Below are 25,608 nucleotides of genomic sequence, written 5' to 3' on the forward strand. Positions count from 1 at the left end.
AAAAGATAAAGTACAGCCTTCCTTAAAGAAAATCATTTTTTGCACTGAGATTAAGCATTTGTTTTGAGAAGCAAGCCACGCTCGTTGGTGTGGAGAAAATTATGGCGACACTACCTTAGTGAAAGACTCAAGGGAAACCATTTTCTTTTTCTTTTGTGAAATCTGTGTTGTGGACAACACCCCACAAAATCATAAAAATGATTATCCCACCTTCCAGGTGTTCATAATGATTTTCAAGAGATGTTGTAGTGTCTCATTGGCTTAATTATGTACTGTAGCCTGGGCAGCCCCAAACAATTATCACTGGGGCTCTGTGAAGCAAGGAACTGTAGAGGGCAGTGGATTTGTGTGACTAATGACATTACTATGAGTTTAAAAGATTTACATCGTTGTAAATGACTTAAGCACTTTATATATCATGTATCTTTTTTGTAAGGGTGGAAAATGCAGAACATTTATGGCTATTGGGTCTCTTAAGAGGTCAGGGAACATACAGTAGATATATAAGTTGCGTAAACCTCCTTAATAAATTTACGTCAGAACAGCAAAACTGAAATCAATGAATGAGAACTAGGGTTTCTACCTACTGTATAAGGGATGCAAATGTTGTTTTTGAAGATCAAATTTAAGTGTTTTGATAGAGCACCTTAGTGGATCCAGTTAGGTCTAATTGATCATTGAACTTATCCAGACTACAGCATGTCTGCAGTGATGATCTCTACTGCACGCAAATGCTCATGTTAAGAATATACACAGCTGTCTGGATAATAAATACACAGTTATTTTTTACAGGTGCAAAATAAATTCAATCTAGAAAAAAAGAAGCCAGAAATGTTCCAGCCTTAATAAAACAGCTTGCTTGTAACACATTGCTTAGAATTCTGTGTTCCATAACAATTTAATATAGATGTCTCATTAAAAATGATTCTGTGTATTAGTGTCTTTCTGGGTAAGGTTGGTTTTATGCAAAATAGGCATAAACATTTTGAGATGGATGTGGACCCCAACAGGAAAGTTAAATATTCCTACTGATTTCCTGGAAAAAAGAAATTAAGAGCTAGGAAATCAGAGAGGAGATAACATCCCACTGTGAGTTTAGCTAAAAGCTATTCTGGAAGATCTCTGAATAACAGAGTTTTAATATTGCTAGATAAAATGAATGCATAAACACAGCAGTGGTTAAAAAACACAAGTAAATCAAAATAGTCTCGGCCTCTAATTGTTTTGTTAAAACAGAGAACTCCACAAAACAGAGATGTGTTGAAATGACAATGGTGCTAAAAAGCCTCTTATAAGCAAAAAGGGATAAAAATGCTGTAATTTCTTTACAGCACTTCAGGGAAATTACACTTCAGGGTGCAATTTCTATTACAATACTACCCTATTAACCCAACAGGGCACAAGGAGAATAATACTAGTATCACAGTTTTAAAATCACAGTATCACAGTTAATGTAAAGTCACTTTATATTAACAAACACAGCACAAAGTGTCAATGCACAAAAACACAATAACTATACTCATATGATTCTGGAGTTCTGCATCAAGGATTACTTATTACTTACTGACCAAGACTGTTTCTGGTCTGTTACTGTTCTGTGCAAACTCTCTGTTGTGTGGGTCACTTCTGCATCCATTTTACAGAGCCACAAACACTTAGAGTCTAGTTATTGTCTCGTCTTGTGTCATTGGTCAGTGGGTAACTGAATGGGTGGACATCAGGATTTAAAAGAGTGGGCAATTGGGTGCATTGAGCCTCTTGGCTGAGAAAAAGAAGGAGAGTCATTTTGAATGAAGCACTGTGTGAGTGCTTTGTTTCCAGGGGTGTCAAGCACATTGAGTTTGGATCCGAGGACAGAACTGCGTGTTGTTTTTGTCGGCTTGTGTTTGAACCATACTCCCTTCTCCTCGTTGCTCTTCTCCTATGTTTTATTTTTGGAGTGATTTTGTAAAAACAGCCTCATGTTAATCTTTTTTTTCCCCCACAGTAAGCTGGAGACATGCATTTAGATTTGCAGTGATCTGAAACTTTCTCTTTCTCCTCCTTCTTGACCATGATAATTCCGTCTGGTCACTTTCCTTATTTGTCCAAGTGGTGGCGGATGTGGAATTTTGCCAGGTGCAATATTAAGGAGTACACCAAACTTCAATATCTTCCCCATGTTCTCAATGAGGTGTATAAGCAATTGTTAACATTTTGTCCAAGTAGCAACATCTTAACAGTCTATTCACTTTGTCATCTGATTCTTTTCCAAAACAATTTCTGAGGTTGCTTTCTGAGAGGAAGATGGTGTCTTGCTCTCCTAATTGGAATGTCCTCATTTGGACTGAGAGTCATTTATCTTGCATTTGGGTTTTAATCAAAAGTGGAAAATCAGAAGCATTTGCAACTGAACATTAACATTTTGATGTCAGTATGATGGCGGCTGAAATTTCCCATTAAATCATCACAAAGGCCTGGTGGATAATGCATTTCAAATTATAATGAGATAATTTCCATAATAACTAGGTTGCTTAAGTGTCCCCATATCAGCTACATGTAATTCCCATCATAAGTAATTACAGAAAGACATTTTGCAGACGTTTTTCTTACACTACATTTTACAATATAAGGGTCAATGTTTTTCACAACAGTGGGAACCCAGACGGCCATGATTTCCATCCTGCATATAGTATCTGCATTGGACTTTTCACCATTGCTGAAACACCACCTTGCTTCTAATGGACATAGCAAATAGCAATACTATATGTTGGTCACTGTGTTAAGATAATGTTTTTTGAGCCTAACCTGTTCCATTGTCTATATGTTTTAAGATCTGGACACTAATAATGATAATAAGAAGGAGTGACTGACATGTTAGAATGTCTATGTTAGAAAACCACAATTAAATAGAGCACAGAAGTCCTATCAATTTAAGATCAAGTGTTGGGATAGGAGACCTCTAAGGAAAGCTAGGTTCCTGATGGTGGTAGACCAGTAGGTGGCACTTTTCCTTCCAATCCAACGCCCCATTATGGTGATAGGTGACAATGCTCTAGAAGGTGCATTAAACCCAGGTCGTGGCTACTTTGTCATTAAGATCCCATTATCACTCCCTTTACAAGCAGAGGCACTAACAAGGGTTTTCGCTTTTGGCTAAATTCCACTCTAGGCCTGCCCAAGCTGGCCTCCATACACGTCCCCCCTTATTCAATGGTAAAGCAGTTTCTCACTCCATCTGATGTGCATGGTAGTGGGGTGCTGGTGCAGAATGGCGTTCCTGCATTTCCCAGGAGCAAGAAATCTGACTTTAGTCATAGATGTACTGGTTCCCCTCCAGAAGGTCAGGTGCTTTAGGGGCTCTTTGGGATAAAAAAAAAACAACGATATTTAAATGAGAGCAATTACAGAACAAGAATGAATTCAGGGTTTGTGAACTGCCTCAGTTATTAGTTTCTGGTTATAGGACAGCGAGCCCAAATAACACCACCAGTTAAAACACTAAATGAATCAGACTGCAAATATTGCCATTAGTGAACCATATGCATTTTTATTAATTATATATTTGATTGCTGTTCTGTGTAAATGGTCCCACTTAGCCATGTAATACTGTATCCGTCAACTTACATGAAAACACTTTATGATGATGAGAGTCAATTTCTAAACACAGTACATAAATATGTGAATCTACTGTACATGCACAGGGAAGGTTCTCACTATTGTCTCCCTAGGAATTGGCAGGTTTATTTTTACTTGCAGTACTCCATGTTGGTATGGATTTTAATCACAAAACAGCAGACATACCCCAATTAGCAGTAGTTAAGGGAAATTAATTACATCTCTTAAAATTCACAAGGAACATCATACAGTGAGAGGACAGAAAAAGGAAAGGAGACAGTGGCCAGCCACAAGCTTTCACACCTCTTAAGTTAGAATGAATGGAGCATAAGGTCAACTAATGAAATACTTTACTGTACATCCTGCACGAAATGACCACTGCAGATACTGGAAGGCTTTACAGTTACGAACAATACTGAATATGTATGAGCAAATCACAGATATAATTAATGCTTCACCGTGTATACACAATGTACACATTAAAAAAATACCCTCATCGAACACGTTCTTTTACCATGATATTGTATGCTACAATACAAAACGGTCATCTTGTTTTCGTTCTTTCTCTTACTGTTCTCTCGTTCAGAAAGACCGGAACAAAAATAAAAATGTGGCTATGGATGCATACAAGGGAGAATCAGACATCCTTTAAAAATGAAACAAAAAAGTGCCGTGGTAAAGTGAATTCAAGTAATGGGCATGCTTTACACCACAAGACGCCCCTGGAGAGCTCACTGGCCATGAACAAGTGGCTGCTCCTCAGTTTAGCTTTGCTGTTCTGTGCTTTCAGTAATCTCCCCTTTGGCTGCTTTTGAAAGGATGTCCATCCATTTCATTTGAAGCTCCTCGTCCTCTGCACTGAACAGTATGGTCTGTTGGGACTGGCTGAGTTTGATGACATGTTTCATTTCCTGCTTGTCCTGTGGCAAGCAGATTTCATAGCCTGGCAAAGGGATGGCACGTGGTGAGCGACTTTCCTGAGGAAACAGCAACAGACACGTTAATAAGAGGCTTGAGCTGTCACAACAAAGTCCAACAGCAACGTCCTCCTTTCTAAACTTGTTCCGCTCCACTTGGGTTTAATATTTATTTGGGACTCAATACCAAAGTCACAGAAACCTTTCTTCCAGCAAATGTTTTATTCAAAAAGCAATTAACCACAATCTCAGCCACCTCCTGGCTTTTTAAAATTGAAGCCAGAGAGTACAGCTCATATCAGACCCTAGATTTGGCGAGTGGAGTTGGGTCAGGTATGTTATGGGAACACAGCTGTGGGATCACGCTGGCTCTTGTGTAGCGTGATCCACTTTCCGAGCCTTTATCAATTTTTAATTGAAGTTTAGTTCACCCTTCAAGTAGTTTCAGATGTATCCGCTTTTACTCCCTGCACTGGAGGAACTGTGAAGTGCTATGCTAGCAATATGACACTCTCATAATGATGGTTAAATTAAAGAGAGGCACAAACGTTAATTATACAAAATAACAAATGACACAAAGAAGGACACATTGTTTTTTAAAGCTATACACCCTAGAAGGCAAAATGCAAAAATGTTCTTAGATTAGATATCAAATCCATCTAACCTAGCAATATTGAATATGGGCCAGTATCCATTAAGAAATAACATCTGATGAGCCGCAGGCAATATAAGTCTTTTTCACCTGCTGGGTATTCTAAATTACCTTGCAAACTCCTGCATCGTGTAATATCATGCACTACGCTCCTTTACTGAAGTAATTCCTCCCTTCAGGCTGCATGTTATTACCACACGGCTTTTCTTCAGATTTGGAAGAGCAGACCGCTTCATCTGATTTCTATTTATCCCCATCTCTTGTTTTGGAATACAAAATGATTTGGGATTTTTAGAAGCAATGGGATGGTGCACAAAAAAGTTATAAATTTTAAAACCCCCTGTCGAAGAAGCCAATCAAGCTTTCACACCCCTTGAGCTTGGCAATATGTTGGAAACTCGCCAGTGCTAAAAAATGTCTAAGCCCTAACACATTAGACTGGATATAATCTGCAAGGGCTCGTGCCAGACTCATAACATCAGGTCAGTACCAGAGAGGCTAAATCCTCTGACCTAATTCTCTTCAGCTGCTGGCTGAATAGCACTTACGTGATCAATCTTACCTGATCGCTCATTTGCAGGTATAATACCAGTGGCTCATTTTTGGTAATGGTAACCCAGACTTTATTCCAGGTCTTCCCCTTCTCTAGAAAATGCAGATGACTGCAGAATAGACTGTTTTCTGCTGCTAGTGAATTCTGTTTCTGTCAGAGAGAGGGACAGTGAAAAGGCACAGAGGTTATTTTTTCCTTAAATGGGAAGCAGTTACATTTTTATCTTATTTTTAAATGTCATTATTTCTACGTTAGTACAGAACCACCTAGTAGTGCTCTAGAGAAAAAGATTCTCAGTCCCGGTCCTTGTTCAACTGAGCCCTTAATGATCGGTGCCTGTAACTGATCTGTTTGCTCGTTCGGATTCTGTTTTGCACAGCCCTTATTCTTAAAAAACATCCTCGATGAGTGTGCAGTATTTCTACCACACCAGCATGCAAACCCTTATGCACTCTGACCTCAGTTTCGTAGTAAAAAATGTCTTCACTAAAATGTCTTCTTCTGAGTTAAAAGCCTTTAACAGGTGACCAGTTTTGATTAACAGGAAGATCATTAATACTGTATACTGTATCACTCCAACAATGAGTGTGTTTCCTTCTGCTTTTCTCAAGAAGCCCAATTTGTCACTTTCAGCTAACACACCTAAATGAGGGCAGGGCTAAAAATCCTAATTAGTAGGGGAATGATAGCAGTTACAAATCCCATTAATTTTCTAAGGACTGAAAAACAAATACAAAAATAGGCATCAGATTACCTAAATCAACAAAGCTTGTGATTAAGAACTCTTCTGGAGCAAAAACCAGATCTCCTGATCCTGGAGAGCATCAATTCAGTCAGTCTTACAGGTCACCGTAAACGTGACCTCCTTTTCAAAGGTTAGGAAACACTCGGACATTATTGATTAATTAAGCAAATAATGTGTTCTGTTAACTGAATTGTGGTCCTTGAGGGTTTAAGATTATTTGTGATTTTTGTCTCTAAATTTATTATTTTGAAAACTGTTGTTTAACTGTTGACAGTTAAATTACACCAATCTTTTAAAATTGATTTCGTGGTTACCTACAGTAAAATCTGCTGGTTTGGAGCAGGTTGGTAACAAAAATTTAAAGCCAAAACCACTTCTAAGTTTAAATAGTATCCTCTTGTGGTCACTTCTGGGCACTACACTTCCTCTCATAAAATATAAGCAGGATAGTAGAAGGAACACTGAACTATTTTTATAACCATGATAGGATCGTTAGGACATGCTCGTTTTCCGCCTGTTCTGATCGGTCATATACAGTACTTCCTTTCAGACAATTCTGCTTTACTACGTTAACACCTGAGCACTTCTTCATTTTAAGGGCTGCTGTAATATAATATTTAAAATATTTTACTGCTGCAAGGATATTAAGATATAGACGATTACAATATACACCTCAGAAATTAAAAAAAACGTTGTCTAAGATCAAAGAATTAGAGAAAATGTTTTCTTTGTTCTTAAGACCTTTCTTTAGATCCCTGAATATCAACTACAATAACTGCATTTAGAGCTATAGTTCTGTGATACAGTGTAAGATATCCATTAGCACTGCTGGATCACAGTACAATGTTTAGACTTAAGTTAAACCTTAAATGAAATAAAAACAATTAAAACTAAGTAGAGCAGCTTCAGTACAGAATGGTTACATCGGGAATCACATATGTAGAAATATTTTCACTATATATCTTCAGGGAGCTATATACAGTGACCTATTTAGATTTTAGATATTAATTGCATGTAATTGAACAGTTATTTTTACATTAATAAATATTTAATGTGTGTATATTTCCCATCTGCACTAAGCAAGTGCATAGTGAGCCAAAATATTGAGCAGCACACTGAAGCTCAATGAGTTAAGACATTTGTATGCACAGCATGCTGTATCCTGCGCTGTGCGGTATGTGAACTCTTGAATTTAGTGTGTAAAATGAACGTGCATTAGCATTACAGATGTTGGATATTAAACAAACTTGTCATTCAAAGTGACAGAGAGTAGTGTAGATAATGACATAATACTGAAGAACTTTCTGCCTTCCAGCTTGTCTTTACCAAGAAGCTAATAATCATCTTTAAAGCAGAGAATATTATTGCCAGATTATGCATGGCTATTCCAGTAGAATAAGTCATAGTGATTAATATTAACATATCAGCCCTCTGCAGCACTAAACCAACGACAGCGAACCTTGAGATCATGATGCGGAGGTTATTTCCTCCAGAAAAAGACTGCATGTAGCAGGACAGGTCCCCTGGTGTTCCTCAGGCTACCCATAACCTGCTGTCATCCTAGTCGTAATGACATCCAAGGACATTTGAAGGGAGCATAATGATTCCCTCGTGTAACATAAAGCAGGGGGTTTCTAAAAATTTCTTCTACATCGTGAAAAAAAAAAGACACAGCAGAATCATATTTTATGCTACCTGGCTTTCACACATTTTTTCTCTCTCCTGGTTTTATGAGTCCATTTTTTTATCTCTTTATAATTCATTGTAAAGCTTTTTTTCAGGACCTTTTATCATAACGTCATCATTATTATTTAATTGTTATCGATAATTAAAATAATTTGGCTTATTGAGTTCGAAGATCTTCTGTATTGGGAGAAACGTGTGGTCGCATTTTTGAGACGATAATACAAGAACAGGGACTGCTGTAAAACTGCTTTCCTTTTTGATACACATCGAGAGCTCACCATTTTTCACGGGTCTGTGTTTAAGATTAGCTTCGCCACCTGAAAAACTTAGAATTGGTTGAGCTAAATAAACACTGTTTTCAAACCGTATAGTACACTTTTTCGATCTATTCAGGATTAGAAGGTTAAAGAGCAGCTCCCAGATCAAGGAAACATATGCTCAAAGTGTAGTTCAATTTATTGTGGCACTGTTCTCCACACTTATCCCTTCCATTACTATCAATAACTGTCAGATACTTACTCATGCTTGCCATTAGCAGGTACATTGCCTAAACAATAATTAATCACTGCGAAGGTTAAACTCTGAGTTTGCTTAGCCATATCGGCTTTTCCATTTGTAATCTGAATTGTACTCTGATTTATCAGGCATTGATTGATTTTTTTATTCTGTATTGTGCGGACACTAAAACGCGAGCCGTCTTTGTAAGATTTAGCTTTATAAAAAGTCCACGATAGAAAGCGAATTGACCTATTTTACACTGCAATCCTTCCCTTTGGTGTATGTGTTAAACCTTACAATTAATGCTTGCGATTTTGCATCGTATTACTCAAAATAATAATTTTAACATTATGTGGTGGTCATTTGATGGTTAAGTCATGTTCAAGGTGGTGCTAAGCATCTAGAGCTAAAATACAAAAACTAGTAACGACACTAAAATAATTTTGCCGTGATATTGATGTATATGGGAAGGCGAAAACTTGCCACCCCGAATGCTTATTTAAGACAATGCTTTTGCTTTTAAAAAAAAAACATGGTGATTATGGAATGATTTAGTGTCTGCTGCACTATGGCAGGGGGTACTGGGTTGATTGGTAGCTTGAATCTTTAATCACTTCTCTGCGTTTAGCTGCTCTGCGGCTCACGTCTGGAAATGAATGGGTTTGTGCCTTTTCTGGCTCCCCCTCGACTAATAGAAATCATCCATAAAGCTGGCAGTGAAGGATCTCCAGAAATTCCTGCTGACCCCATTACCACAGAAACAGGCGGGAGGATCTGACTGATGCTCAGAACAAAATCGGCAAAAGCACCGACAAACAGAAGGAGTGGAACTCGCGCTTTTCCCCCAAGGATTCCCGAGTGCTTTACAGTACGTGTATTAACAGGGGACTCGCTTCCTTCAGCACTGAAGAGCAGCCCCCCACCTGGGTGATGGGCAACTGTCATTACGTGCCAGCAGCCTCACAACACAGCACATGTTGGAGGCGGAGAAGAGAAGAACCTTCAGCCGCTGAATTAAGTGGAAAGTAAAGCAAGGCTGGATTTTGCAAGTCCCTAGTAGAATGTAACCAGGACGCTGGGGTTAACATCATTGCTCTGATGGACAGTTCCACAGAATCTTCAAAAACCAAATAGTCAGTTTAAAGTCTCTTTAGACGTACAGCACTTCCTGCATCACATTATCCCTAGTAGACATATTGGGTTACAATCCAGTGGGAAGACTGCCACCTACTGGTCTACCGACAACACCTACAGCAGCAACCTTAGAGGTTCTGCATCCCGTTTCTGACCAGAACCGGCTTTGCTTTGCTCCTGCTCCTAAAGGGAAGGTCAGTCCTTCGCCCAGTGGAAGAAGATGCCTTCTAATCCACTAACTGAAGGCTGTAAGGTCTTACAGTGTTGTGCCAGGTTTAGTTTGTCAGTGAGTTAAGCTGAACTCAAGACAAGCTCACATCAAGGCGCAGACTTTCCCCTGAATCTTCTTGGCAGCTCAGCATGGCTCGGGAAGCGATTTGAACAGGTTCAGCTCTCGCACAGTGATCAGTCTCACCTCGACCGCGGTCTTCTTCCTCTGGTCTCCTGCGGTCTCCGGTCCAGAACTCCCCTGGCCTGCGAAGCACTCTTTACACACGCGGCTGGGTTTGTTCTCCGATATCTTTGTTTCAGAGCATTTCCCACAGATTGCCTGCCGGAGAAAGTGCCCGTATTTTAAAACTCTCTCGAAACCCAAGCATTCCGTATTTGAGTTCAGACCCGATCGGGAGAATTTATCAAACCTTTGTTTTCAGCCTCTAAGTGCTGGTAATGGATAAATGAAACGAAAAGCATATGTACATGAGGTTAGCTCCCTAATCACACAATTTCAGTACAATTTCCTTCTTTCAGTTCAACACGGAAACTTGGAATTTGCTGTTACTAATTTGATTTTGAACTGGCCGTTAAATGACGTCAATAATAGAATAATAGTATTGAATAACAGAAGACACTGTTGACAGAGTAGTCCAGAGAGCACTCTAGTCCTTTGGCCATTTTCAGCAGCAGGATGGGCTACATGTGAGAAGATCCAGTGTAATTAATGTATGAAATGGTTACATAGAACAACAAAAAGTATCAACTGACACTACACTGGAAAAATAAAATAATGCAGTGGGAAAAAAAGGAATCGGATGATGACACTTAGCTTAAGGCTGGTGTCAGTACATTTTTTCCAGCTGTGTAAAGGAAGCATAAGGAACCCCCTGTCTTCCTGACAACACTTTCTCCCTGTTACTCACTGCTCCACAGGCCTTGCAGTGGTGACGCCTTTTAGTTATGGAATGAAAGCTCTCGTTGCAACCTTTACAAGTCTGCTTCTCCTTTTCCTTCTTTGATTTGGAATTTTTCTTGCACAAATCCATCTGCAAGACAAAAAAACAAAACAAAACAACAACATTTAGGGGGCCTTCCCAACCACGAGCAGCCTAGCCTGTGGTTTCTCACAAAACATGCGATGACAGTTTCCTCATCTGTAACCAACCTGCTACTTTGTTAAAGCAGCCACACCTCAGCTGTTCAGCTCCCCCCTCCCTGCTGCGTTCTGGGCTTGATGAGAGTGAGAAGACAATCTGTGAAGCTGGAGGGGACACTGAGCTGCACCTCGTGTCTTCACTGACCAACATCTCCAACGTCTCCTAAACCCGTTTTTCTCAGGGGTATCGGCGTGCGGTTTTTCAGCTAAATCTGATGGGCGTCAAGTTTACCACACGTGCACAGGAGAAGGTAAGAGGTGAAAAATATTATTATACCAGCTCTGGCTGAAGGTATTTCTCCACGTTTCCAGAAACAGCTTGGGTAACATTTCAATTCAATGATGGCTCAAGAATCAAACAATTGTGTTTCTCTTTTCCCCACTTCTCAGTGCGATATCAACCTTTACTTGCTCACTAGCCCAGAAAGCAGGGGTGTGCAGTTCTGCTGCAGTGCTGCCCCACCAGACCCACAACAGCTGGGATGTAGAGGTTAATAAGCACATACTGGAAGGCATTCCTTCTAGTATTTTTTTTTACCTTGTGACAACAAAAATGGAAAAATCAGAGTACAATCAAGCAACTTCTCCCAAGATAAGAGCGGGCAAAAACAAACCTGCTTCATGTTTATTGTTAAGGATTTCATGGGATAGTCAAAACTAATTGAATAGGCACATTCCAGCATGGTTGGTACAGTGTGCTTCCATTGGCGTTAAAGACACGAAGGACATCGCGTGGCTTTACTTTCTTTACTGATCACAGCTTTATAATAACATACAATATAAAAGAATAAAACATTAGGTTCTTACCCCTACTGGTGAGCTGCTTCCATCAAAGGAATCCATACTGATATTACTACAGACACTCTGCAAAACACAGAACACCTATTTGTTAATGGAAACATCTCTAGTATATAAAGAGAGGCACTACAAACTCAACAAATTCTAGTAGTTCCAAAAATCATGTGACAGTTTTTTAATGATGAATTTAAATTAGTTTAATTTAATTTAGTTTTTTTTAATATACAAAACGTCTATCTCATGAATATCTATACAAAACGTCTATCTCATGCTGCAATGAGAGGGCTTACACTAGACATTTCTGATCACTAGGTGGCAGACATTACCCAGGAAAACACAAGGGCATTCAGCCACATCGTTCTGGTTAAGTAGGTCAGAAATAGATACAGTATGTGAGATATGTACACTTATTGAATAAACTACCCTGAAAACTCCATATTTAGTTCTGACATCTTCAGGGAAACTGCAAAAAAGTTTTTTTTAATACTTTAACAATGAGGGTTTCCATTCACAAACCAAACTGTAGCACAATTTGCCAACATTTGGTTTATGGTTTTGAATTTGGACAGTCTTCTGGGGTTTAGTACCATAAGGTGATAGCACAACAAACAGAAGTAGTTTACTAGGAATGAAGAAACTGCACTCAATTCTAGAAAAAAAAAACGATATTTATATGTGAGTTATGAAAGCATACAATTGTATCTGCGCAGGACTGCCCACATCTGATCACTGCCCCTCAACTTGAGGGAGAAATCAAATTCGGTTTTCTTACGACTGAAACTCAGACTAAAAATCAAAACGTGGGGTTGGCACTTGTACTACTTCATAATCCCTTACTATCCTAAGGCATTAAAAGAACAGTAAATGAGTATCTGAACCAATAGCATTTGTTGCGTTTTTAATATCTCTCTAATACTTGCAGCATTAAATCCATTGTCATGTACCGTTCTGTCACATCCTAACAGACTGCAAAACGCCCAGAGAGACGAAAGCAGTCAAAAGAGCTACAGTGCCATTTTCCCCGCAATGTGTCAAGAAGCTTCTATAGCAAGTGGCTCTTGTCATCCAGAAGTCAACACCCAGGGAAAAAAAGCACTTAACCTCCGGACACTCACAGGGGATTCAGGAGGATGCTCTTCGTCTCTGGAGAAGGAGCTGTTGAACGCTTTATTGAACGTCTCACTGTTCTGCTTGTGCTTTTCTATGGTGGCCATAATAACCTGAAAAGGATGAAAAGCTTTTATGTGAAATAAGCATTTTTGCAACAAGGACTCCCATTATATTCCTTTGGGGTCAGCCTTATGATTTGATTGTCCAGTGTTTCCTGCCAGAATAATCCCAAATTACAAGTCGCCAGTAAGAAGCATTACTCTGCTGATCACGAATGGTTGCAAGCTCAGTGGCCTTGGCTAACAAGAGGAAACAGCACTAGAAAGGGAAAACTTTCACTTCCCCAGAACACTTCTGTACAAGAATAAAAAAAGTACAGTATTTTTACCGGTTTGACTGTATTTGCTATTGATGCCTTGGACCACAAATCGCTTGCTGCCTTATTTTGATATTAACACAGTTTACAAGTGTTTGCAAGGAAGAGTCTCCTACTTCACAGTGTTTCAGAATCTCTGCTGAAATGCCAGTTTGTGCTATTAAATTGTCTGGACCACTAACTGAACAGACAGGTCTAAGTGCCTGGTACAATGAGTACTCACAGACTGTGATTTTGTAAAAAGCTATTCAAAACTAGAAGTTCCAGAAATTACCTTCATACTGTACACAATTTAAAAGAAAACTGAACAGTAAATATGATATTAAATAGGTACAGTGAACTTACTATACCTTTCGAATGTATTGAAATGTCAAAGTCTGACCTAGTAAGTTATCCCTTCACAAGCACACACTGAACAGGAGCAGACGGGGCTGTTTTCTCAATTTGAGCAAATTGAGAATAACTTCTCTAAACTTGTACTGAGTATTAACCTGCTATCTCATGCAGTCCTATATCAGGATATCTGCCTGTGTATCTTAATTATCAACAATAACTGATACAAGATTATTTACCTGAATCCAATCTTTCTTTTCTTCCTCAGTCCTGGTAGATAAAAAAAGGAAACAAGAACATACATAAATACCAAAATTTTGTAACTCTCCTCCATTTGATATTTTTTCTTAAAATCCCATCTGTAGTTCCACAGCAATTCTACCAAAATCCTCTGATCTGAAATCTTAGAAAAATCTCCACCTTCTTTGGACCACTCTGAAAGTCACTGTATGGCAAATTTCATTGACCCTTTTCTTCCCAACTTCCACCCATCCATTGCTTTTCTAACTGCCTCTTCCAATCCAGAGTCAAAGGGGAGCCGGAGCCTGGACAGGACACCAGTCCATCACAGGGCAGACACACCCGGAGGGAACATACAGTACGAGCCTCACACAGGTAGCACCACAGGGATTGCACCCAGGGCCCCGGCACTGCGAGACAGCAATGCTAACCACTGCGTCAATATGCTGCCTCTTTCTGACTTCAATAAAATAAATAAAAAAACCTTCAGTCATATTGAAAAAATAAGCAGTAAGGCATAAATCCACTCTGCTCAGATCTATAATTTGTCCAGACTGGTGTTAACTTCTGAAATAATTAATAGATTTGGACCCAAATTCAACCCCCATTGAACCACATGATTCTTTACCAGAAGATGATTCTGTTCAAGTTAAGGACACTGCATTCAACTACAGTATGTGATATTCAAAGACTCCGGGGCACTGTGAGAGCTTAGGATTTCAACAGAAAAACTTCAGAACTACTTCTGAGTCCCAGACATAAATGGAAATGGATCTCAGTTCTATTTCCATCATACAGATTTGAAAATATACCCTGTACGGTAAATACAGTATGCACCCTCACAAACTGAAACTGTAACTAAGGAGGAAAATCGATACTATTTGTTTCAGGTGACAGGTTTCTACAACTCTTTGGCTCCATCTCACCCCACCCTTTTCTCACGCTCCCAAATCCTACAAACAATCCGGTTTTTGAGTCTTGGTTTTGCTTGAGGCGGCCACTCCAAGCTTGACAGCCCAAGGAGGCCCCTTTAAATGCAAAACGATCTGTTGTTGCAGTGGAAAACAAGCAATGATCTAATCTCTCAGTCTCACACCCAGCATGTTGGTTCGAGTGACACATCATGCAAGCTTACTTTGCATAATGATATTTCAAAGTGTCACTTGCCTACAAAGCTCACAGCCTCCGACATGTTTTTTATAGCCTTCGAACTGAATCATAGTAGCCAATCTTACCTTGCCTGCAATTCCAGTGATCTCTGTTTCCCAACTATTGCAAATGTATGAGGCAAATTGTGCTTCACCTTTTCTTGCACCTACATATTAAAGAGAAATAAATGGAGGAAAATCTCGTCAGATTTGCAGTTGACAAACAGCTTTTAAAAACTTGGACTCAAATGACCGAGCAAACAAAAGAACAAACCTCCATGCCAGCAATGTCAATCCTTTCTCTAACGCTGAATTTTTGACCCATAAGCCGGAGTTTTGGCACACAGTACAGCACCATATTGTTAAACTACAAGAAGAACACAAAAGTTATGTTAGTCAATGCCACATTTTTTTTTTTATAAATCGCAAAACATGCAGCAAAACCAAAACCAAATTAGAATCAGTAACTTCCAGCCTGGTTTTGTGAAGGATAGAATTAAACACTGGAATGTTCCCTGTTGTGAATTTAGATTTAGAGACGTGAAAACTAAGACTTTAGTTTAAGAAAAAATACCATCATAGCACAGCATTATAAAAAATAATTATGAATAAGAAGGCAAGACAAACTATTATTTTTCGTCACATTCCAACTACAGTGCGCAAATAAAAACTATTACAGTGGGTGTTGCTATAGACCTACTTTAATCAAAGAAAAGACAGGCATGCAGATTAAAAGAAACTTTAAAAGGATGTCTTTAGCAGGAACAGGTAAGGGCAGTTCCTTTCTTAAAAACCGTCAGGGCCTGAAATTTACCACAGATTTGCATGCCACCCACAAGACAGACTGTCAGTCTTAGTCTGGTGGAACAGAGCTGTTTATCACAAAACACCTCTGTGTTATAAAAACAAAGTCCAAAGCCCCTTTTCTGAAAAAAAGTTGCAATGTGCAAAGCTAGCTATAAGCCCTGTTCAGTCAAAAAACACAGAACAATCTTCAGAAAAATTAAGTCTAGTAGAATATTATTATAGTATAATATAATAATATATTTAATGTATTTTCTCCTCAATTTCTAACCTTTCTTTTTCCCAAGCAAATTACTTACTCAAGGAAATTCATATACTGCAACAACAATATTCAATTCATTGCATGAGAAGATGCAGAGTACTGCAAGTCTGTAACAAAACAGTCTCCTTTCAAGGAGATTTCTTGGTTATTTAAAAAGTGTTCAACAAACATAAGAATTTCTATGGAAGTGTGTTTCCTTAAAACTGCTGTCTATTTGTTTTACAGTGCTGTACTTTAAAAAAAATCACTATTGTGGTACAGATAAACTACTTATCTGAAAAAAAGACTTACCACATATAAATATCTGTCCTGAGCAGTTCCATTCTTGGCAGACATTTTCTTGATATGACCTTCTTTGATAAGCTCATTGGCAGGATTAACAATATCTTCCTCACCTCCAAGTCTCTCGTAGACTTCCAGAAGCTTGTGCATCTTTTCCTGACCACACATGAATTACACCCAGAATGACATCTTCTTTATTCACTATTAGGTTCCATACTGTATATTAAATCACAACTGAAAAATCTTTATTTGAAATTCAACCATGTAAGTTGAATTATTTCACTGATATCTCACTCAAGATGCTCCAGTGTTCATTATTGATTAAGTTAATATTTATCCCACCTTGATGGTGTTTCCAAGAGGCCCAAACATGTTCTGGTAGCACCATCTGTGGGCCCTTTCCCAGAACTGTTTTCAAATTCAATTATTTTGCAGTGCAATTCAAGCACCTTTTTTTACCGGTCTATTCTAGAACAACCTACAAGTAGTGGTAAAAAAGCATTATTTCACAGCTAGTAAACCGCTCACATACAATGTGGTGTGCAAAATCCAATAAATCAAAAACAACAAATGTAGATCATTTCAAAGTTTGTTGAGTTACATTATTACAGTATATTACCTAATACTGAACAAGTACCAGATGCTTTTGACAAGAAATGTACTGTAAGAGTCTTGCTCGTTGCCCACAGAATACCTCATTAAGACAGAATGCAGTTTAACAGGGAGATAAATGTACAGAAAATGTACATACAGCACAAAACAAAGCTAGTGGATAAAATATGAGCAGGAATCATGATTTCAAACTACAAAGAGGGGGATGTCTGGATTAACATTTTAAAAATAGTTCAAGGCTTTCAAAATATTAGAGAGACGCATTTCTGAAATAGTCTGCTGTGGCAGATTAACTCATTTGAGAGTAAACTAGGTCCTGCAAGTTGAGACTGGCATCCCATTTTGCATTGTCTCAAACAGGAAATGGCACTTCCTGCAATGAGACTTCTGTGCAGTTACAGTGTGAAGAGGAACTCGGGCCTTCATACTGTTTGAAAGCAGTTGATGTGATCTGGCTGCTCTGTTTATATGAATTAGTGATGACAATAGTAAAGGTAGAATAGCAATAAACCCCTATTGTACTGAGGAAATCTGCATTATCCCATATGTTTATCTCACAAAATGCAGCAATGGAACAAGCTGAAAGTAAAGTAAGAAGGAAGGCCATGCTGAGTTTAGTCCTGCTTTTAGAATCTTTTAGGACATTAACAAAAAACCTCTCAAGAAAAGAGTCACGAAAGAGGCACTGCAATGAATGTTCACTGAACAAATGCTCACTTACCATTTTTCTGATAGCTGCATTTGAATGGTTGGCTGCTGTAGAGATAAGCTCCAGTGATTCTGCAAATTGTCAGAATATGTACCCATTAGAGAAGATTCGGGGGAAAAAAAATCAAACAACCTCCGAGCTGTAGGAAATCAAATATGTGGTTAGATGAAAGAGACTCTATGGGGCTTTGAAGCTAAGGACTTTTCCCAATATTGTCTGAGAACGATGAAGAACAATAATGTCTACAGTTTGCAACAGTTTCACCATCAGCTTGCCATTAAGCACCACACACTTTTCCACAAGACTAGTAGAAAAGGTTTTGAAAAAACATGACTGATTTGTCCCAAGACATCACTATAGAAATGATTGCAATGTCTGAGAGGACAATTTCAATGTAAATTTAAAGTGAAACTGTTGTTGTTGAGTTTCAAGTCGTTTATAAGAGGCCACCACAGACAAAGCTTAAAATATTAAAATATGCTAGGTTATTTTCAACCTCCAAGACAGTGAGCTAGCTGCTGAATCTGAGGTTTGGTTCTATATTCACAGCAAGACCGGAAATCTACACAGAATTAAAAGTATACGCTAAACAAAAATTGCCGCTTGTAGTTCTAGACCAGTCATGCTGTATCTCATACCAAACCAATACAGAGAGATTACTATTTTATTATCTTTTGTTAAAAGACACACATTTTGTATCTTCACTTGCAGTAAAAATGAAATTAGCATCCTTCAGCTAGTGAAACCAAAACTACATTCTGAAAATTGACAAAGATAAATTACAGATCATGTATTCCTTGTATGCTCACCATTTAATTACAGTAGTTCAGTAAGAATCATGTTTTGTTATATATTTATATACTGTATATATAAATAGTTATATATACTGTATGTTTTGTTCTTCATTCAACAATACAGAGTGTAGTTGTGAATATCAGAACTGAGAGCTGTGTCATTGATAATTTTGTGAATTAGCCTGGCAAACAAAAGACAAAACTTGTGAGAACGCAGCATTTCACTTGAAAATGTTACTACTACTGATGAGGCAGAAATGCCATGCATTGCGTTACAATGCAATCTAAATTGTTTCAGCATATGGTGTGAGTACATGCTGTATGTATCTGTTGATTTCAGGGATAAGCTTGGGTTTAAGCTGAAACAACCCACACTGAGCTGCACTCTTACTGCACACATTTTGGGGAAGTGCAACACGAGCAGTTTGCAGAACCATGTAACAGGTAAGTGGAACACAGAAACCGGCAAACAGCTTTTAAAAGAAAAAGCCTTATAATTTAGTTTCAATGTTCCTAATTATGCTTCTCTGTCATAGCCATTCAGAAAGTAAACTGTCATATATTTTATTTCTTCATAGTTTGGCTCACCTTGTTGAAGTTATTGGGCTTTTATTACTCTTATGGGTCTATTGCCACATCAAATTCAACAGAGACATCGTAAAAAGACACTAAATGAGGGCCAAATCCAGAGATCGCCGTCAGGAACGGTTTCACCGAACGGCAGTACGAATGTGCGCGGGGCCTCGTCCGCAGGTGATGGGAAAAAGAGACGAAACGAAAAAAGGGGCGGTGCTCACTCTCTGCGTCTTTCCTGTCCAGTGCATCCTCGGGCAGCTTCTTCAGGTAGTCCTTGAGCAGCAGCTCGTACCGTGGGATTCTCTGCACAGGCTCCAACATGTGATGCTGCAGTGTCAGGTTCCCACACACTTCCTGTTTCTACGAGTGAGCAAGAGAGATAGCCATCAGAGCTCACGGGCCCTCCTCATAGGACAGCCTGGATACCCCACCCCTGACAGCACCACGGAGGACTGCAAGCTCTACTCTAGATACAGAAAAATTCAAATGTCACCATGTGTCTTGCGATTCATCTTCTGGGAGTACCTGATCTTTAATCAAATAGGCTTAACTCCCCATTACACTGATGATGAATACATATTTTTCTACTGTACACATATAAGGTGGGCAAGAGCATCTCACACCAACACGTAACTTCTTAGAAAAGAGGGTGTAGTCATTTATTAAATTTTATTTATAAAATTTGCCACCCCCAGCCTTACACTTATGTTAGAGTGACGTGACTGGGGAACCTACAGGAAATGTTTTTCAGATTTTGGAATGGCTCTTTCAAATATATCAAAGTCATTTCCAGGAAAAGATCGTGAGACTGTGTACGAGCTAGCGGGACAGGGTAGGTAGAAATTGGACAGGACCCTCTTATCTTTCAGCAAAATAGCAAAGTGACTTCAGTGACCTGCCAGATGTCAGCAGGCATGCATTGAAGACACCTTGCTCCAACAGCTGAAAAGGGCTCGTCTATAAGGCGATGCGGAGTTTGCAGTATGTCAAAGGGTCAATGGCTCTCATAGGTGGTCTTCATTCTTCCCAGACAGCACAGGAGTCAGTATTCAACTGTTTGCAATTTCAAATTGAGTGGGTATATAAGGGAAGAATGTGTGAATCCAGTGTAATAAAAAGAAAACAAAATGAATCTCCACACCAGAGCTGCCAACTTGCGAAAGCAGTGAGTCAGTAATGAGCACTGGCTTTGAGCAGGCTTACCAGGTGCAAATGAAGCAGGAGCGTTTTGATTCACATTTTTGCGCAAGATCATAGCGAGTGTACAAGTACTGCATAATTTCACAGGCCCCACTGTTTATTAAAATAATGAAGCTAATGCTAAATAAGCTGCTAATCAGGAAAGCTGGCAGCCGCAAGATATTTTGAAAACACTGAAAAAAACTATGGCAGAAAACATTATTTGCGTCTGTATTGCTGAATTAATGCGAAAAGGATGCAGGGACTATTGTGCGCTTTTTCACAACCCACTGGAATTAAAACCTTTCAGTGAACTGACAAGGAATATACCAAGTCCATTTGTTTTAGAAAAGTTACCACTGGAAAGCCAGAAGACTAGCGAACAGTGACGGAAAAAAGATTGTATACCCCTGGCTTAACAAGGGGTGTGACTTCATAAACCAAAGGACTGAGATGGTGTGATCAGACTACAGCGAGATAGAAGATACAGTAGGTGACTCACCCACAAGGGTAACACAAAAACACACAGAACTGACACTTACCTGTATGTGCTGAATGACACCCTTGAACTGAGAGGAACGCTGTGTCCAGGTGTTTACAAGATCCATCGCGCGATCAAAATTCTTCACATACTCTCCATACATCTTCAGGAACGGAGCTAGTTTCTGAAGGATGTCTCCGATCCGAGGGTTGGAATTCCTTTGGAAAAAGAAGGGCAGCGAAATGCAGCAATAACTCTCGACCTGTAACCCGCTCTCCTATAAAAAAATCCTTTCTAACTAAAAACAGCCTTACGATGTTTCACTGTCGTATTAATTCCAAGTAGTTAAATTTCATTTTTGCTGCCAATGTAAACATCCTTTTTTCAAACCCAGTTTTACCACAATTTGAATTTCAAAGATATGTTATTTCATCGGTACAATACAATACAACACTGAAAAAATCCCTATTCAGACCAGCTATGGATACAATTTCTTAATTATTCCTTATTTAAAAAACAGAGAAATTGTTGCCACATGTAACTGGTGGGGATATCCAACAGAATTAAAACTAATGAATTTCACACATTGCAGCCATCTATTTTACAGGTATTTAATTGAATTAAACTGTGTGTTATCAGCTCAAACGCACACTCAAGATGTTTCTCTCAGGAGAAAAGAGTCTTTTATATACATTTTCCACAGAAAAAAGAGGATAATGTCAAGGACATTAATCACGTAATCATTGTCAAAACATTATAAGAATTAATGATTCTTTAATCATAAATCTCTTACAGCTCATTAGCTCATTTTAAACCCTTCAGTTAAAACGGATTCGGGGGTGGTTTGCTAAGACACTTATAGAGGTCACTAGTAACACATTGAGATGTTAACTGCCTTGTGAATAAAACATTGAAGCTCAGATTCCAAACTGTATAATACATGGTAATCAAGGTCACTGATAGCACAGCTATCACTCCAAACAGGGGCTGTGTCCTGTCTCTTGAGTTGTCTGCATCTAAGACGCTATAGGAACTCGATTTCAGCCAAACAAAGACGATGAGAGGGGAGTGCCTTCACAAACAAGTGCCATTCTGGGTCATCTGGAAGTAACCAAATCTGCCTAACAGAGTAGGTTCACTGGCTTAGTGATAGCATCTTATTTTTCTTAGTTTGTTTAGGTTAGCTTTTGTTTTTAATTACCTGCATATAAAAACACATCATTTTTATATTTTTAACTGTTCAAAAAATACTGCAAGATAACCATGTTGTCTTACAGATAACTCTTAGACTCGTGGATAGTTAAAGCAGTGCATTACAAATCTGCGCACAGACACTGTGCACTTTGACCCTTACACCAGCAGATGGGTTCAGCGATGCTGGTAATACTGCTGGCCAACATAACATTTCTGGTAGAAAGAGCATTGTTCAACACAAGAACATAAGCAAGAACGATTACAAACCTTAGGAGGCCATTTTGCCCATCTAACTCATTTGTTTAATGGTAGCTAATTAATCTGATCCGGCTTTTTCTTGAGGGAAGCCAAGATATCAGTTTCAACAGTGTGGCTGGGCCACCTGCTCTGGATATCCTCACCCCTAAGAGTCTGTTTATTGTGTAGATACAGTAGCAGAGCTGAGAGGTTTGGTTTTTACACAGACATGCACCCCTGAACTGCAGCGTCCTTACTCACCATTCCTCGGTGATTCGGGTCTTCAGCTCAGGGAGGAGAAACTGCTTATGAAAGCAAAAAATTGACGATATATTGGAGAAGATTCCAGTGATCACCTCTGGAGGAATTCCAGCTTCTGTTAATTTAGTGCAAAATACCTAAAATCAGAGAAAATTAAATAGTGGGAGATTATCAGAACATAGGAATCTCCAGCACAGACAAACAGAACACAGCACAACACAACAACTTAACACAACATGAGCCTCTCTCTTGGTTATTTTTTATCTTTGGTGTTGTTTTTTTTTCCTGAGAAGCTCTATAATTCAGCTCTGTCCGGTGACCACATTAAAGTTGTTATCGCTTTCACCAGAAGTTGCAAAATTCCCAATCAAACCTATCTCTGTGCTTATTGATATAATAAAATAATATCAAAGCAGATAATCTTCCACAGCACCATTTCAACAGGGTGTTTGGGACACTCTGCCCAGTAATTCTCAGAACAGATGAATAACATCAGTGTGTTCATTACTGTGTCTTCCCAAGTTAATTTCACTGGGTGTTTTGTCACTCAGCCTTTGGAAGTTGAGGGCTCCAACAGTAATGGAGATACCTGGTCCAGTAAATGGAGCCTCTTCACATATGCTTCCTCCGTCTGTAGGAGTTCTCTTGCAATGTTCAGCAACTTTTGTGGCTCTGTGCACTAGAAAATGAAAGAAAACGATTGAGAAACAAATGCATGTTCATTCTGTCGTCCAGCAGATTGAGGAACACTGATGAGAGTTTCAGGCTGCACATTATCATCCAGTCCCTGAGCTAATATCTTGAGGGACATGTTGAGATATCACACTGATGACGACTTCTTCTAGGTCAGAGAAATCTGAAAAAGCAGGTCTTTACTATAGCACATAACACACTGTGTTTTTTTTAAGCTTCCTTAATGCTCTGGAATTTTTTGTTCTTTTATCAATCTGTCTACAGATCGTAGGTCTCTAACTATAGGCCACGTGCTACATAAGCTTTCTCTACCAGCTTGTAAAGGAATAAAATTAACAATCAATAAAAGGTGATCTTACTTTTCAACCTCGAAGACTGTGAACTTTTTCAATGTTTTCATGGAAAACGTAAATCTAGCTGCTGTATATCTTTTTTTCCCCAAAAAAACGCTAAAGACCAAATTGATAATGTTTCTGACAGACATGGGTTTACACTGAGTGTTTCATTCTGAATGTATTGGTTCAGTTATCCACAAGCTTGTTAAAACAGATAAATCCTCTATGTAGTATGACAAATTGTCAAGATGGTGTCTTAGGCCAATACAGTAAACCAAACGTTTGTGTATGTACTGTACACATTTTCTTGAAATATATCACATACATTCATAGATATCAAAATGATGCTGGATAGTTGATATAAATTAAACAAACGTAAGCTCAGAACATGTTAATTAAAGAAGTCATCCCCAATATGTATACCTCATTGGTCAATTAAAATGAAAATCCTACAGGTTTATACTTTAAATCATAATTGTGTGGAACAGACAGACTCTGGGGCTGTAGACAGCTATTACTCAATACCCACTTGATATTCAATGAATAGATCTGAAGCAATTGATTGTTTTACTGAACTGTTAACAATCCCTTTTATTTTGCAGATTATGGTAGAACTAACTGATTTTTTTATTAGCGAAAGAAACTGAAACAGCTGTCAGAAAGGCATGACCTGTTTAACTATGCCAGGCCACAAAGGCAGACAAGAGGCCAACTACGTCAGCCAAGGAGGAAATGGGAGGAAATGCAAGATGAAGCCCTCTTTCAGATTAAACTTTGCAAGGGTGAAAGCTGAGGACTGGCTTCCTGATAATACCTAACCCTGTGACAGAAGCATAGACAGAAGCAAACACGATAACTTCTTCTTTGTAATGTTATGAGGCACGGAGTCCGAACCACATCCTGTCTGAGATGCCAACTAGAAAAAATAATCATCTGACATCACATCATGCTTACAAATGTACTTGAATGGACTAACAGGCATTGGGGGCAAGGATCACACTCTATAACCCCCACCGCCCCGTTCTTGGTTGTTCTGCTGTGAGATCCAGAAGAGGCAGATTAGAAGGAAAACCAGATTTTCAACACACAGCATAACAGATACAAACACAGACTGCAAGGATGAGGTGGGTGCAAAATAAATCACCTTTCACTGGACCTTGGGTGTGCTCTTATGTTGAGGCCATTGTTAAACACAACGATAAATCCTCATTTAATTTCACAAACCATTCACAACTAAAAAAACATTCAATAACGGAGACAAAAATCCTTCTAACAGCGGCTTATAAAGTATAGAGATAAAGATCATTGGTAACACTTATTTTTTTATTGTCATGTTTTGCATTGACAATGTACTGCTTTCCTACACTGAGCAAAATTACTCTGGCAATCTCTGCCAAGTGTTAATGAATGCTCAAAGTCTGTTTCTGGTCATTCCACATAGCACTCTTAATTAAATCTACAATCTTGCAATACAAACAAAGTGCACTTGGGAATATGATTCTGTCCAACCTGGGCTATTTGGCAGAAAGATAAATTAAAAGGACAAAACCATCCTGAACATCAATTGTAAATCAGAATGAGGAACCACATTTTTTTTTGTTGCTTTGCTAGAGGTGGAAAGAACATTTCAGTTAGTCCAAAAGCATGACTTGCTTTAAATAAATCCTATGTAAATACATTTGAAAGCCTTTTTTTATTCCAAATCAAACCTATAGACAATGCATGCTCAGAACATATCCCATCCCTACAAAGCTTATATGCCAAATATACTCAGACTTCTAACAACCTGTACAGCAGACTTGGGCATTGTAGATAAATGGTGATTACACAAAGGGATATTGAAATCTGTCACATTTTCAACGTGATCCAATTCCTCATGGTTCACTGCAAGAGTCTTCAACCATAACCACATCACATCTACTCATTCACGTGACACAGCTCTTCAGGAGGAGTGTTTCTTTAATACAAAGACTATTCTGAAGTCAACAATTTGCATTGGGGGCCCTGGGAATTTCAGATTGTCAGCGACT

General features: G+C 38.8%; 1 protein-coding gene across 2 annotated transcripts in view; it reads right to left on the bottom strand.

The window, feature by feature from the left end:
• Positions 1-3,503: 3,503 nt before the first annotated feature.
• fgd (faciogenital dysplasia) overlaps positions 3,504-25,608 on the bottom strand; it is a 63,110-nt gene continuing 41,005 nt past the window's right edge. For both annotated transcript variants that reach the window (XM_015348295.2, XM_015348296.2), the window contains 15 exons: positions 23,140-23,229; positions 22,551-22,687; positions 20,920-21,076; positions 19,420-19,558; positions 17,841-17,899; positions 16,517-16,663; positions 15,434-15,526; positions 15,247-15,326; positions 14,011-14,041; positions 13,068-13,172; positions 11,962-12,018; positions 10,922-11,044; positions 10,198-10,332; positions 5,729-5,869; positions 3,504-4,574 (listed from right to left, as the gene is read on the bottom strand). In XM_015348295.2, coding sequence (XP_015203781.2) covers positions 4,362-4,574; positions 5,729-5,869; positions 10,198-10,332; positions 10,922-11,044; positions 11,962-12,018; positions 13,068-13,172; positions 14,011-14,041; positions 15,247-15,326; positions 15,434-15,526; positions 16,517-16,663; positions 17,841-17,899; positions 19,420-19,558; positions 20,920-21,076; positions 22,551-22,687; positions 23,140-23,229 — 1,707 coding nt within the window. In that variant the 3' untranslated portion in view covers positions 3,504-4,361. The remainder of the gene's footprint in view (positions 4,575-5,728; positions 5,870-10,197; positions 10,333-10,921; positions 11,045-11,961; positions 12,019-13,067; positions 13,173-14,010; positions 14,042-15,246; positions 15,327-15,433; positions 15,527-16,516; positions 16,664-17,840; positions 17,900-19,419; positions 19,559-20,919; positions 21,077-22,550; positions 22,688-23,139; positions 23,230-25,608) is intronic.

This window comes from Lepisosteus oculatus, chromosome 4 (assembly GCF_040954835.1).
Source record: "Lepisosteus oculatus isolate fLepOcu1 chromosome 4, fLepOcu1.hap2, whole genome shotgun sequence".
In the NCBI taxonomy this organism is placed as follows: domain Eukaryota; kingdom Metazoa; phylum Chordata; class Actinopteri; order Semionotiformes; family Lepisosteidae; genus Lepisosteus; species Lepisosteus oculatus.